At 38.0% G+C, this 16,055-nt stretch overlaps 2 protein-coding genes and 1 long non-coding RNA gene across 10 annotated transcripts in view; 2 read left to right on the forward strand and 1 right to left on the reverse strand.

Moving 5' to 3' along the window:
- LOC138404751 (uncharacterized) overlaps nucleotides 1–16,055 on the forward strand; it is a 622,276-nt gene that overhangs the window by 422,706 nt on the left and 183,515 nt on the right. The window lies entirely within an intron of this gene.
- On the reverse strand, nucleotides 741–4,213 carry Ran (RAN, member RAS oncogene family). 2 transcript variants are annotated; one of them, XM_034984682.2, is made up of 3 exons: nucleotides 4,057–4,213; nucleotides 3,235–3,688; nucleotides 741–2,246 (listed from the first exon to the last, which is right to left on the reverse strand). In XM_034984682.2, exons 2-3 carry the CDS (start codon nucleotides 3,658–3,660, stop codon nucleotides 2,031–2,033), a joined length of 642 nt encoding a protein of 213 aa, XP_034840573.1. In that variant the 5' UTR covers nucleotides 3,661–3,688; nucleotides 4,057–4,213; the 3' UTR covers nucleotides 741–2,030. The 2 variants fall into 2 exon arrangements, with proteins under 2 accessions (XP_034840573.1, XP_069365842.1); XM_069509741.1 differs by having other exon boundaries at nucleotides 3,235–3,682; nucleotides 4,050–4,160.
- The window catches only part of Syx1A (Syntaxin 1A), an 84,441-nt gene continuing 74,231 nt past the window's right edge, over nucleotides 5,846–16,055 (forward strand). For 4 of the 7 annotated variants that reach the window (XM_034984676.2, XM_069509655.1, XM_034984675.2 and 1 more), the window contains exon 1: nucleotides 5,848–6,056. In XM_034984676.2, the coding sequence (XP_034840567.1) occupies nucleotides 6,024–6,056 (33 nt within the window). In that variant the 5' untranslated portion in view covers nucleotides 5,848–6,023. Of the gene's footprint in view, nucleotides 6,057–16,055 lie in introns of all 7 variants that reach the window. The other 3 variants (XM_034984678.2, XM_034984674.2, XM_034984677.2) reach the window with 2 other exon arrangements.

Genomic DNA, 16,055 nt, shown 5'->3' on the forward strand with positions numbered 1-16,055 from the left:
TGGTGTGCGTAATCCCAGCAAAATAATGTTGAATTTCTGGATTCGAGTTGGATAGATTTTTAGTGCGTAACGTCGTGTAATTGTGCGTGAAAGTTTTAAATTTGTGCGTCCAACCAATAAGTAGATATTCGAAAAAAACGCGTTCTGCCAGGAATACGTCATCCCAGCTACACATTTTTTTCCCAATGGACGTACGAGAAAAAAAATAGGTCCATGAATTAGTGCGTTTCGATCCGCAAATCTCGAGAACAGCTGAACCGATTTCGCTAATTCTTTTTTCATAATATTCCTTGAAGTATGGGGATGGTTTTTACGGAGAAAAATTTCCTGAAAAAGAATCGACTGTTAGGCGGTACGAAGTTCGCCGGGGCAGCTAGTTGTACTATAATAATAATTCAATGATCTCTATGTTACAAAGGCACTGCTGATCTTTAAAGCACCGGCAGGACAATAATTATTTATTATTACACAAACATAGGAATCGAACCCAAAACACTCCATTTACAGTACGCTGCAGAAAGAAATGTACATCAGCCATTAGAATGTCATTTCGGCTTTGTAGAGCGTCGTCACTCGTACCTACCTACATGACGTTTTGTCGGTCTCAACGACAGGGACATTGCTCTACAAATCTGCCATTTCCCTCTAAAGGTCGATGTACGTTACTTTCTGCATTGTACTGTACAAAGTGGATAGTAGACCACTATAAGTAAATAATGTATATTAAATGAAACAAAATATTTACATTAAATTAACTTTATTTCAAAAAACTATCGCCAGATTGTGAGTCCTCTATATCTTACTAAAGTTGATATCAGAGTTTAGACGGTTCTTTAAACACTAGTAATTGTTTCATTGTTTCCACATCCACACGTTAGACAAAATAACAGATGAACGTTGTTGACAAAGTTGTGTGCCTCGGAAAATGTTTGTTTTAATAGATACTACTTATTTGATATAAGAATTGCCAAAAAAGAAAGAAAGGAACTCCTAAAACAAGCGTATTTTGTTCGCTCCATTTGAATACCATTTTATCGCATACTCAGACAATATTTTACTACGCGCGGTGTCACCTTCCGCTAAATAGGACGCGAGATAAAATTGTTGAGCTTGAGTGAAAGTTCTCTTGTCAAATGACAAGTTAATGCCAAAATCTAATATTGTTGAATTGGTTTACATTCACATTCCATTCTTCACTTTTGATTAATTTTGTGTTCATACATTTCATTTCACGTGAAGGATGCTAAATGGAAAACAGAAATGACCAAGAAATGAACCGTCTGATATCACCTTTAACTTCAGATAACAAATTACAATATTCAGTATTAATCACTGGACAATATTGTGATTGTTTTCAAGCAAAAATATGTATAACATGTTTCATGATAAAGCATGTAGCCATAATTTGACCAAACAAAAAGCTTGTTTTAAGCAGATCTTGTTGGAATATGCAAGGATTTGCACATTCCAACTTCAATGTATTTTTAATTAATTGTTCAGTAGGAATCTCTACCAGAGACAAGCTGAAGGCACACTGTTAGATGTATAAACTGCAATAGATCAGCTTAAAACAATTTTTTTGAAAAATAATACTCTACAGTAGATCTTAATTAAACCGATGTATGAAATATATCAGTTGTATACATTGTACAGACATTACCGAACTCTTAGCAGCATGATGTTGGTGCATGCATATAACATGGTACTATATTATGACATTGAACTAAGAACATTAAAATTATGTATTGATCAAGGTAACATAAACTGATTGAAGTAATGATTTCATTTTCCGCATTATAGCAATGTACATACCAATTGCAAACTAATGGAATGAAAATTAATTGAAATAAAAAGAAATTCAATTAGAATTTATTGAACAAAATTTCAATGAGAATTTTAAGCTTAACATTACATTCTAAATACTTCCATCATTCTTTCAAAGAGCACACTAGGAATTTTATTTTTATTTTTGTGTTATATAAGATTCCGAGTGTTCCCCTAGCGACAATATAATGCTATACATAAGTTATTTACAAGTCTTCATCTTCCTCCGGGAGAGCAGTGTCCTGAGCTTCTTTGAGATCCTTTTCAATTTGGTTCTGCCATTGTGGGTCCATGGTGACTTCGGGTGGTACAAGAGCAGGCATAGCAACAAACTCGAGGTTACCATCACCAATTAGCTTTCTTGCCAGCCACAGGAAAGGTTTTTCAAAGTTGTAATTTGACTTGGCTGATATATCATAATACTGAAAAGATAAATTGTAGACATAATTTGAAAATTGATTAACTTTATGTAGTTAATTCTATTGTACACAATCTCTAAACTAAATTAAGTGATAGCAATAATATATTTATTTTAGTCCAATTTAGACACTATGTACAACAGTACAGTCATAATTGTGTTAATAATAATTTAGGTATTATTTTTAAAGGAGCTTGCTGATTATTGATGGCAATTTAAATGAGGCAGTTTTTAGCACACATTATTGTAGCTACCCAGTAAGTATAGTTCAACTAAGTCACAGTTTTTATTATTATTCAAAAACAAGTTAGCCCTTGACTGCAACCTCACCTGGTAATGAGTGATGATACAGTATATGATGGTAGCGGGCTAACCTGGAAGGGGTAAGGCAGTTTTTATTAAACCCATACCCCTTTGGTTGCTAAACTGCATCATACCGGGCTAAATTGCTTGGTGGCACAGCTTTGCCGGTAGGGTGGTAACTAGCCACAGCCATAGTCTCTAACTAGACCAGACCAGAGGAATTTAAAAATGATAATATTCCAGATTTCTCCTTCAGGAAATCGAACCTGAGACCTCTGACTGATAAGACCTCAGCGCTCACCTCTATGCTAGGGAGGTTGTTGTCGTCGTCACATCAACAATCATAAACTGAACCTCATATTTATAATAATAATGTTGAAAATTAGCTTTATGCAGATGAATTAGATAACAAAGCTATGCCAAAATATTATGGAATTTACTAAGCAATATATAGAACAGTTATGTAAGAAATGAATGACATTTCAATTATTGTATATCACTACCTGCAAACCACAGGGGCTCATAAACAAAAATGCTATTCAATCTTATGCTGCTTTATACTGCTAACTTTGGCACTAGCCTTTCACACAGTGTGCCATTAACATAAAGAAATTTAAATAAAAACCCATGCAATAAACACGGAGTTCTTAGGTAGGTACTTATTAGTCAAGTACAAATTAAGTAGTTACCTGGAGGTTCTTTTTCCTGTGAAAAACGATAGTTTTCGCTTTGACTTTCCTATCCTTGATGTCAACTTTATTTCCACAAAGTACGATGGGGATACCTTCACACACTCGCACCAAATCCCTGTGCCAGTTGGGTACATTCTTGTACGTGACACGAGAGGTTACGTCGAACATTATGATCGCGCACTGACCCTGAATATAATAACCGTCTCTCAAACCTCCGAACTTCTCTTGCCCTGCCGTGTCCCAAACATTGAATCTGATAGGGCCACGGTTCGTGTGGAACACTAGAGGGTGGACTTCCACACCGAGAGTTGCGACGTATCTTTTCTCGAACTCTCCAGTCAAATGTCGTTTCACAAATGTGGTTTTGCCAGTACCGCCATCGCCGACCAGGACGCATTTAAATGTGGGCATATCATCTGCCATTTTAATATTGTTTTTTTTTATTCTTTATCTGAAAACAAACGTTGCAACATATAAAATAATGTTTCTTTTGTCATGAACTCATGACGCACCATTTATGTAGGTTCACAATAAATTTCGTTGTCCTCTTATTAACAATTTAACTGTTTGGATCTATCCGAAACGTATATTGTAAATAATAAAACGTTTTCTATCGTAACCTTCCAATGACTATTCGATTCATTTGTTTTAAGTTTAGCCCGAATGGCGCTCAACTATCCTCACAGGAATTTAGCTCAGTGGTACCGAAGTTGAACGGTTATTGCCCACGATCTACATAAACTGTGTTGAAAATACAAAGCGATTTACAAAGCACGTAACGGATAGAACAAGTTCATTGTATATAAAATCACAATTTACCAAGATTATTTAAGTAATTCGAGATTAAACTCTATGCTCTCAAAAGTCGTTACGGCTCACAATGGCGTCACTTCACTAAACGGAAGAAATCTTTGACAACGGCAGGCGCTTTGACTGAAGTAGTCATGTCTACAACTTTAATTTAAATTACAAAATAACTTACGAGATGTATTTACTATACATTTAAAATACATAACTTTTAATTAATTAAGTTTAAATTATTAATCCTATTGAATGCGTATTTTTTAATTAATAAAAGTTTTCAAATAAATAAGATATAAAATGACGATTACAGAGTAATAAAGCGAGAGAGTAAACGAGTAGGTACAGCCCTTTATTCTAATTTCTATGGCACCGCCGCGGACCAATAACCATCGACCTCAAATTCTTTGCCAATGATCCAATGACATCTGCTCTTTGCATCTGCTGCTTTGCCGATAGGTAATTTAAGGATAATTTACATTAGAGTCTCAGACTCGTCTCAGAATAGTAGACCGAGTTAAAAAAATCGGCAAGGGCGATGGGCGAGTCGGACTCGCGCACTGAGGGTTGCGTCCTACAATCGTATTTTATCGACATTTTGCACGATAAATCAAAAACTACTTACTAGTTCTCGTTCAAACCAATTTTCGGTGGAAGTTTGCATGGTAATGTACATCATAATATATTTTTTTATTTTTATCATTCTCTTATTTTGGAAGTTACGGGAGGGGGGGGGGGGGGGGGGGGGGGGCACATTTTACCACTTTGGAAGTGTCTCTCGCGCAAACTATTCATTGGAAACCACAATATCATTTTTGAAGACCTATCCATAAATACCCCACACGTATGTAATCACTAATCAGTCTACGTTTTGACCCGTAGATTGAGTAAAAAAGCTAGATTCAACAATATTTGTATTAAACGTTTTTTATGTTAAAACAAGTATTTATTAATGAAAAATATAATGACGCCATGAATTCTCAAAGTTTGTTTGCAACTAAAGTTGTAGTTATTCCTTGTATGTATTCTTGAAAAAAATTGGTTACACGGTAAGGGACAAAAATAGGTTAGCTGCGTCTCTGTTTATCACATTAGTAACTTTATCTGTGCTCTCTTTTTGTGTGAATGAGAAAGCAAACGTTCTTTTATTTAGCTTTATTACTCTATCTAGGTTTTGACCGTAGCTTTTGACACAGTTTTGACATGAAAGATGGCGCGTGAAAGTCGTTTTATGGACCAGTCGTGAGACTACAGTGCGACAAGGCTCTCTTGGCACTTGAATGACATTGACAGGAGGGGCGCTGTTGGAGAGCAAAGGCTTAGAATCAAAGAATTTGTATGTACTACTACGTAGTACACGTGAATTCCTATGTCGATGCTTAGAATATTTAATATTCAAATAAGAACAAAGGGGACACTCGGCTCGGGACACTTGACGGCAACGTTAGTTCCAATTTTCGCCACGCGTCAAGATAGCCTAGTCGCACTGTACCATAAGATTCTCCCATTCTGTGGCCCTACCGCGGTTGTTTGACAGCTACAATGTCACGATCGCAATCATCTCTGATTGGTTAATGCTCGCTCACTATTGGCTACAATGCATTGTTGCTCATTGTTCCAACAAGAATCGCACAAATTCAGCCAATCAGAACAATTGAGATTGTAATAATGATTGATGCAGGTTTTAGACAATCGCCCCGCTGCTTCTGTTTAGTGACGTCATATTATTCAGATTCCTAGTCGCGCCGGCCGCGCCATCTACAACTTTACTGTTTTGAGAACTAGTCTGTGACATTTTGACTGGACTGACGGATAGAAGTTTCTTCGTTCGTGTGGTTCGTTGTTCGTTCGTTGTATCGATTTTTGGAGTGAAGTGAACTAGTGTTCGTGTCCTTTATTATAGTGACGTTTGTTAAAAAAATATCTGTGAATGGGATTGTGTAACGAGATAAAACGTTTATTTGGTGTGTGATTTTCTATAAAGGATGACGAAGGACAGGTTAGCGGCGCTCCAAGCGGTAAGCCTCTCCTTTACTCTTCATCTCCTGATATAACCAATGGTTTTCCGATGACCTCGAATTCACAAAGAGGTGGCTTTGTTACTAGGTATATCTTGCGTCTATGTGCCTATGTACCTCTGCACTCAAGTATTCAGAAGCCCAGAGGCGTTGAGAAGTGAGGTACCTAGCTCACAAGATTTCATTTTCTAGTCGCCCCACCCGCGACTTCTGCTGAATGATAGTGGTCGGTCTGTCATTGAAGCGCGACAATTTGTTGCGCTCCAGTCTTGACACGAACCCCCAACAATCTGCATTCAGAGAACTTATCTTAAGTCTGTTGTATTAACCAGTATCAGTACCAAACAGCCTTTTTACTTCACCTTGGCCAAACATTATCTAATCTGCAATCTTTCACAGAAGTGGAATGTCATTTGCAGATTGCTCCAGTGTTAAATTTAAACTTTTTACTAATACAAATCAGAAGTTATCCTGTTGGTTGTTAGCATTAGTCATCAAACTGTGTAGGTGGACAGTATGACAGAGGGTTTTTCCATTTTAACATTATTGTTGGCTTAGGATCTGAATGTGCACACAAGATTAGAATCTACAAAAACTTCCTAATAATTTTAGTTTACATAAGAATACATGGTAAAAAATTGTCAATTTTTTCTGAGCTTGTTAAGTAACTGTACAATCTGGCTTCCAAAATCAGGTAAAAATGACTGTGCCAATGGAAACAAAACTTTTTAAATATAGTCAAATACCTACTATGTACATGGTAGTACATGGTTTTCTTGATCATATTTTATACACCCGTTATGGGTTTGAAAGAATAGTAAGTACAGATTTAAAAAATCAGTAATTTTTTTGTGAAAATTCAATTTGCAGTATTGAATGCCCAATGACAATATCAACCTATACAACAACTTTTACAACAATATGCAGTTCTAAAAACATGATAGTAGACAAAGAGCTAGGTAAGTACTTGCATTCTATGTAAATCTGAGAGATATCAATGATAAAATTAAAAATATTGAGAGCCATTTTTTGATGCCACTGTGGCTTGTATTGTATTGTTGATTATGGTTATTTTATTTTGTTATTATAATTCTTATTTTTAATAGACTAAGCAGCTTTCGCTGATGCGTCTACTTCAGAAGTGCTTCGAGTTTTCCAAATGTTTGTCTAATTGATTCTTGAACTGGTTAACAGAAATTGACGTAACCACCTCCTTAGGCAATTTAGTCCATATGCGAACAACTCTGTTGGTCAGAAAGTGTTTTATTGTAGTGTTATATGTATTTTGAAAGAATAAGACAGCTTTTTCAATAAAAGCTCTCAGTCGGCTCTATTTCTTCAAACCTTATTAGCCAAATCCCAAACCAGGCCGAAGTTGTTTAAGTTAGTAAAGAGCAGTCTGTATTGGAGGCCCCAATTGTTTCTGTAAAATTAGCGAAAAATTTTCATTTACTGTATTAAGTACTAGATGATGCCCGCGACTTCGTCTGCGTGGATTTAGGTTTTTAAAAACCCTGTGGGAACTCTTTAATATTCCAGTATAAAAAGGAGCCTATGTCTTTAACTACACTCAATTAAAAAATCACGTCAATTGTACTAGCTGATGCTCGAGCCTTTGTACGCGCGGATTTAGGTTTATAAAAATCCCGTGGGAACTCTTTGATTTTCTTGGATAAAAAGTAGCCTATGTAACTCCAGGTCTTAAACTATACCCATGCAAAAAATCACGTCGATCCTTTGCTCCGTTGTGACGTGATTGAAGGACAAACCAACAAACAAACACACTTTCGCATTTATAATATGGGTAGTGGTTATTATGATTGTATTGTAGTATTTATTGATATGCGTTGTCACAACTAGGCCACTCGTCCCTCAGAGGGTTTTTTTTATTGAAATCATATTTAACTCTAGGTTTACGATACTACTTGCTATGTTGGTGCTACGCTGGTTACGCTTTATCAGCTGACGGTATCGGTACCCGGCGCGCGGCCTTCGCGCAACTTGACTCATAAACATCCGTCATACTTGCATCATCGATCTCGCTTTTAATCACCGTTCGTTTAACGATACAAATCGCAAACAGTTTCAACGTTTTAATTGATTTTAAAAGTCGCCGCGATTCAATGCAATGCAGGGTGGGGTGAAACAACGTCGTATAGTAGCCGGCTAGAAATATTGTACATCGACCTTTAGAATGGGATTTCGGCTTTGTAGATCGTTGTCTCTGTGACTCATACCTATGTGACGTTTTGTCGGTCTCAACGACAGAGGCAGCGCTCTATGAAACCTAAAGGTCTAAATCTATTTCTAAAGGTTGATGTATAATATTTCCTACCGGGTACTGTAATAAAAGGTGAGTTTTAAAAAGGCCTTGTACACTCAGGCTGAGATCTATAGAGCGGACTTTGACTTTGTTCAGACTTCAGTTAAAACGAGACAGATGTATGACTTTCACATAAATCTGTTTCGTTTTAACTCTAGTCTGAGCAAAGTCAAAGTACGCTCTAAAGATCTCAGCCTTAACGTGTACAGGATTACTTGGCGTATTTTTGCCGTCCTGCCCTCCTTTTAGCGGTTATCCCCAAAATGTACTTTTTGAGGTACACGCAGTTATCGCCAAAAAACATGGTAAAGTTTTAACACTAGTTTTTAGAGTTTTTATCATTAAAATTACCTGACTAGGTAGATCTCTTTAGTTCTTTATTCATTCTGTAGGTACTTACATATTGTACACGGGTGTTCCATAACCTCCCGTTCTCACTTGTCATTTGTCGGGCCCGGATTTAAATCGGATGTTACAGTGGCAGAACATTTTATATGAAGCTATTCACACTTTTGTGTCAAAATGTACCTACCTACTGCCACTGGAACATCAAGCGACACACGACAAGTGGGCACGGGGTAATTCGATAGAGTTTTTCGCGATTATAAATCCACCCACACACTACCGCCGACGTAAATGCGACACCCTAAGCTACTTTCGAAGTAACAAGTAATTCCTTTTTGGCTTTGTGGTCTTTGAATGCCAAATCCAAACGGGAATCTCACTTAAATCCACTTCTTTATTAACTAATACATAGAGCTCAAATACGAGACAAAATTGCTGTAGCATTATTAAGCAAAGGCTCGCGCACTTAAGGGCAAGCGCTCCGCAACGCATTGCAAAAATCCTCCTGCATCACCTGTGTACATTTTGTACAACCTATGACTCACGAAGCCGTGATAGCCTAGTGGTTAGGACGTTCGCCTCCTATTCGGGAGGTCGGGGTTCGATCCCGGGCACGCATCTCAAACTTTTCAGAGTTATGTGCGTTTTAAGAAATTAGATATCACTCGCTTTAACGGTAAAGGAAAACGTCATGAGGAAACCTGCACGTCGGAGAGTTCTACATAATGTACTCAAAGGCGTGTGAAGTCTGCCAATCCGCACATGGCCAGCGTGGTAGACTATAGCCAAAACCCTTCTCACTCTGAGAGGAGACCCGTGCTCTGCAGTGAGCCGGCGGCGATAGGTTGATCATGATGATTATGATGACTCACGAAGCCGTAATAGCCTAGTGGTTAGAAGTTAGAACGTTCGCCTCCTATTCGGGAGGTCGGGGGTTCGATCTCGGGCACGCATATCAAACATTTTAGAGTTCCGTGCGTTTTAAGAAATTAAATATCACTCGCTTTAACAGTGAAGGAAAACTTCGTGAGGAAACCTGCATGCCGTAGAGTTTCTACATAATGTTCTCAAAGGCGTGTGAAGTCTGCTAATCCGCAAAAGGGGCCAAACCCTTGTCATACTGACCCGTGCTTTTTAGCGAGCCGGCGGCGATGCGATGGCTTGATCATGATTCGTGATGACGACTCACTACGCGCGAGTTGCAACGCATAATCTGCTTTTGAACAACGCCGGCCGCGGCTCGCGCTGTTATGCCCGCGACTGCGGTGTGCGCGAGCCTTTATCCCACAGATGACTGATGACGATGATGAGTTTTCAAAAGCATGCGCAAGACATCGAATATGGGAAAAAAAGAATACCTAAGACCTAAAAGTAAGTAGGTACTATGAATCATCACTTACCCAACTTTGTAATCTGTCAGTATTACGGCTCACTTGTTATAAGGACAAGGACGTTTTTGTATGTCTACATTTCTTCCGCTGTTGAAATTTAGCTTTGTTCTTCACAATTGAAACCGTCCTAAGCCTGTTCCGGTACAAGCTATTTTAAACCGTTAATAAATATTCAAAGCGATAGTAGAAACTAATTTAAGTTATGCAATGATTAAATATTTAAAGCATAAAGTTACTTTGTTTCACCGCAGTCCCTGGAGTTAAATCCCCAGACAAGAAAGCGTTGACTGTGCAGACCTGAGAGCTAATAGACTCAAAAAATCTGGTGCTTACAATCGAGCAAAGTGGACGGAAAAATGTAGGTAAGCGGGCCCCTTGGCGGGCACCTAGATGGGACAACGCTAAGTCAAAGAAAAATACAAAGTTAACTTTGTTAAATTTTCCAAATTAAGTAATATATTTTACTTAAATAAACTGTACAACTATTTAAATATTTTACCTAAATTTATTATTTACTAGCTGATGCTTGCGACTTCGTCTGCGTGGATTTAGGTTTTTGAAAATTCTGTGGGAACTTTGATTTTTCGGGATAAAAATTAGCCTGATAGGATGCAAGCTATCCCTGTACCAAATAACGTCAAAATCAGTTGAACCGATGGGCCGTGAAACCGTGGGCTGCACACGGACAGACAGACACACATTCTCATTTATAATATTAGTATGGATTTAAGGGAAATTTCTAGTTTCATAGTTTAAATACTTACCTTAATATTTATTAAGAAACTGTGCAATGATTTCCATGGTATCGATGTCAGTTATGCTAGCAAGTATAGCATAATAAAAAAAATAGAAACTGAATAATGACATGATAATGTATGGATATAAATGAAATTATATGTAAGTTCTATCTATAAAGTAGAACCGCACTCAAAGAGGATTTGAAGGAATTCCAACAGGTCAAAAAAAACCTAAATCGACGCGGACGCAGCCTCGGAGAAAAGTTAGCGAAATAATAAAAGAAAATGCAATCTACTAAGCTTATCTATATAAGAACTAGCTGATGCCTGTGACTTTGTCCGTGTGGATTTAGATATTTGAAAATTCCGTGAGAACTTTAATTTTCCGGGATAAAAGAAGCCTATGTCACACTAGGTCTCTAAACTCTAACTACCCATACACATGGAAAAAATCACGTCGATCCGTTGCTGCGTTGCCATGAGGTTAAAGGAGGAAACCGCCGATTCCGCTACATTGCTGCCGCGACATTGCTGCCTAGCTCGGAATGTAATGTCATATAAGCTTAAATAGAGATTGTATGGGGACCAGTAGTGCCGCGACAGGACTGTGACAGCTGGTGACAGCACTGTTGCGGCAGCGCTGCTGCGTGCAGCGTGGTTCGGAATCATACCTTAACCAACAAAAAGACACTTTCGCATTTATAAATGGGTAGTGATAGTTTTTTCATATTCATCTAATATACTCCATGGTGCTCATACGGGTCGTAGAGATGTTGGAAGGGGCTTTAGTAAGCCCCATTGTGAAGCCTCAGCGTCATGCTCTCGACATCAGGTGATTCACGTCTTGCGTCGAGTCTATATTTAGAGATGTCTTGTCTCGAGTGGTTAATGTTTGCGTGATGCTCTTTCTGTAAATTCTCTTAGATAAACGTACAGTACGCGGCAGAAAGTAATGTACATCGGCCTTTAGAATGACATTTCGGCTTTGTAGAGCGTTGTCTCTGTCACTCGTAACCTATATGACGTTTTGCCGGTCTTAACGACAGAGCCAATGCTCCTCAAATCTGCTATCTCTCGGCCAAACCATTCTCATTATGAGAGAAGACCCGCGCTCAAGTGGGCCGCAATAAGCTGATCATGATGATGATGATGATGATGATGATGATAGTTTGGTAGAAATGTTAAATATTTAAGCCATCGGAATCTAATCAGTAGCCAGTTGTAATTTATCTTGTATTTATCGCCCGGGTTAGAAAACATAATAATATACAGTACGCGGCAGAAAATAATGTACATCGACCTTTAGTAAGAGTTTCGTAGAGCATTGTCTCTGTGGTTGAGACCGACAAAACGTCACATAAGTGAGAGAGAAACCCTCTACAAAGCTGAAATCTCATTCTAAAGTTCGATGTACATTATTTTCTGCCGCGTACTATATACCTATATAATTATATAGCCTATGTGATTTATGTCCATCTAGAATAATGGACCTTTTATGTGAATTTAAAAAAAGAAAAAATATTTAAGTTCTATATATAAGTAGACCTGTACATAGGCAAATATTTTAAATGCCTAAAGCATCAATAGATGTACGTTATTCTTATAACTGCTGGTCAAACTTCGAATTAAGTAATTATAAAAAATCCTTGTATTGTTGTTCAGTAAGGCAAGGACGTTTCGGTTATTACTTATTCAAGCCTGGGAATTAATCCGCTGAATGTACTGTTTTACAATTGTTTAAAAGCGTTACACTTGGAAATCAAGAGGGAAAAAACAGGTCGTGTTTTTGGCTGAAGCCATCAATACCTGTAATCTGCAGGGAATTAAAATTCATTAAATGGAGGTCGGGCTTTTGCCGATTGACTGAATGGCTTTCATGATTAATTTAATTTCTGTTGTTTTTTTTTATATTTGCACATCGGACGATGTTCTTTTGCTGATTGATCAAATTACATATAATAAAACTTCATGATATTAAATCGTGTCAACAGTAGCTTCTCGCGTAGAACTAGTTGCGATGAAGATTACTTGGCACCTATATTATTGATTTGTTTAAACTTTTCTCTTTCTTAATTTTATTTACCTTTATCACTTAATAAGTATCTAAGTATAGTAGTTATATTGAAGTAATTCATTGAACTGGACATACGCCTTATCTTTTGCATCACATTCTTATAGGTGTCGAGCCTTTTAGTACGTTAGTACTATTATATATATTCTGTGCTTTTAGTAAGAGTAATTTCGTACCTGCGCGATATAATTTTTACAGTGACTTGACTTTGCTTGTCTTGAAGAAAGAGCGATGTAATCGCCGTCTGTCTGCGTTTGCTGGAGTGCACAGACGTCGGGCTTGCTGCATTGTCAGAGACATTTAGCTACGTCTAACATAAAAACCCGGCCCGCGCTCGCGCACCGAGCGTTCCGTACTACAGTCGTAATTTTTCGACATTTTGCACGATAATTCAAAAACTATGATGCATAAAATAAATTAAAATCTGTTTTAGAATGCACAGGTAAAGCCCTTTCATATGATACTCCACTTGATATAGTTACTACACAATTTTTTTTTTTGTGTGATGTAACCCTAATTCACGGTTTTCAGATTTTCCCCCTTATGTCTGCTATAAGACCTACCTACCTGACAAATTTCATGATTCTAAGTCAACGGGAAGTACCCTGTAGGTTTCTTGACAGACCGACATACAGACAGACAACAAAGTGATCCTACAAAGGTTCCGTTTTTCCTTTTGAGGTACGGAACCCTAAAAATGAAAAGAGGTATCTTCTCCAATCAGAGTTCAGACTGCCATGATATTTAATCATTAAATCTATAGAATCGCAGCAGCGACAAATTTAGCAACGGTTGACGCAATCACGATCCTATATGTGAATTGTAAAGCCTTTACAAATCGATACCGCTGCGAATTCGTAAAATTTATCACTGCTATCTGCCGCTTGTTATTGCACATTATGTTATGCTTATACACCCCACGCACTAATCCTATTTGCTATGGTTATTGTGATCGCCATTGCCTGAAATTCAGTTCTGTCAGAAACGGCAGTATTTGCTTAACTGCATTGATTGTTTTACTTTGACCTCCTTTTGATATTGTGCATTAACTCCCTAGGCTTTGGGGGATTGTTACTACGTTTATACATTAACAGTAGGCAGATGCATTGATCGGCCTTTACTGATGTGTTTGAATAGTTACTTAGTTTCTCTTGTTAACAGCCTGTGTCTGTATTCTAATAATATGTCCTATAAATTCGTTTTATCGTCTGCGGAATTACTTCTTAGCCTTGGCTCGGGCCATTTTGATGGCCAAATGTAGACGACGGTTTAAAACTAGTGCATTTCATAGTAGACTAGCGTCGTCTGGTAGGTTCAAACAGACATTAGTAGCACACTCTTGTGCATTGTCCAACTTACCACAATATTTGTGTTAATGCTCCTGGCAGCTGTCCAATTCGAGCCTCCACTCGACGGGTTTCCCCGAGGTCATCGGTTTAGTTGCTATAGTGGCCAAATTAATTCATAGATTTATCGGTATTTTATCAGTAGATAACTATAGTTAGGCAGTATTCGTTGTTAAAATTCATATATGTTCACGGAAACGTGGTTATGTAAATTGGGCATTATTGCTATCACCGTGTTTTGTTACTTACCTATGTAAGTTTAAAGGAAAATTAAGTAGGTACCTAATCAAAAATGTTTATGGACTACGTCTTTTGTAAGATGTTTAAGTATAGTCTGCGACAGGATGATATGGCAATCGAGGTATAAGGTGGGGGACGCCCCGCACACCCGCGCTCGCCCGTGCCGGATTAGCGCAAGGGCTGTGCCCGTATGCCGGGCCCTTCCCTCCCCGATTGCCATCTCGACATGTCGCGTTCTATATTTAATGTAATTTTATTTATTACTTCAATAAATGTCGTAGCCTCGCCTTGATGTTAAAATGTGGAATGTAAACTCCCCTTTACTCCTAACCTCTGTTGTCCCTTCAGCTACCTTATCCATTATGGACAATGTGTGAAAGGTCTTCATAAAATATTCCTTTCACACGTTGTTTAATACAGTCGTCACCATTGTACGCAGCTATAAATTTGAACACGTCAAGCCGTTCTAACATATGTATCTCTGAAAGGTACAGTTTCGTGTATTCAAAATTATTCTTATCCACCTTTTTACTTACGGATTTGATTTTGACACACATCGAAATTTACATAAAATCGCTGGGCATGCAAAATCCGCTGTGTACTTTATAATTTTCGTTTTTGATGACATTTTATTCGGTTTCAAAAGGCGTGTGTGCATACAGAAACACATTCTTTAATGTCCTAGTTCAAGAGATAACATTTTTTTAAATCTAAAAGCAAAGCAAATAAAAAAAAAGTGTGAGTCAGGCTCGCGCAACGAGAGTACTCGTACTACAGTCGTATTTTTTCGACATTTTGCAGGATAATTCAAAAACTATGATACATAAAAATAAATAAAAATCTGTTTTAGAATGCGCAGGTGAAGCCCTTTCATATGATACCCCACTTGATATAGTTATCTTACTTCGAAAATGAAAATACTAATTTTTTTTGTGTGATGTAACCACAAATTCACGGTTTTCAGATTTTTTCCCGAATGTCTGCTATGAGACCTACCAGTACCTGCCAAATTTCATGATTATAGGTCGACGGGAAGTACCCTGTAGCCTGTAGGTTTCTTGACAGACCGACAGACCGACAGACAGACAGACAGACAACAAAGTGATCCCATAAGGTTCCGTTTTTCCTTTTGCCCCTTCCTTTAACCCTAATAATAAGTTTAATAGTCTCCTGAAAACTTGTGATTTTCCACATAGCGGAATTTTTATGCGCAGCTACGATAAGGTCCTCTGAAATTAATGATGTTTAATAAATATTCCTGCAAAATATTTACATTTCACATACCGCCAACGTTAATACAATTATTCTTGGATTTACCAGAGCCCAGAGCACACGAAGACACATGGCTCGAAAGTGTCATCGCAACGGTATCTGTTATTCGTCACAGCGGAAATCAGCTTTCTGTGAACGTATACTTCCTCCGAATGCTATGTATAGTCCGCGATAGGTAAAGATGGCAATCGCGGTGTGAGGCGGGGGGGAGGCCCCGCACACCCGCAGGTCTCCCGCGCTCGCCTGCACTGTAATAGCGCAGGTGGTTTGCGGG

Source organism: Maniola hyperantus, chromosome 3 (genome assembly GCF_902806685.2).
Source record: "Maniola hyperantus chromosome 3, iAphHyp1.2, whole genome shotgun sequence".
Taxonomy (NCBI): Eukaryota; Metazoa; Arthropoda; class Insecta; order Lepidoptera; family Nymphalidae; genus Maniola; species Maniola hyperantus.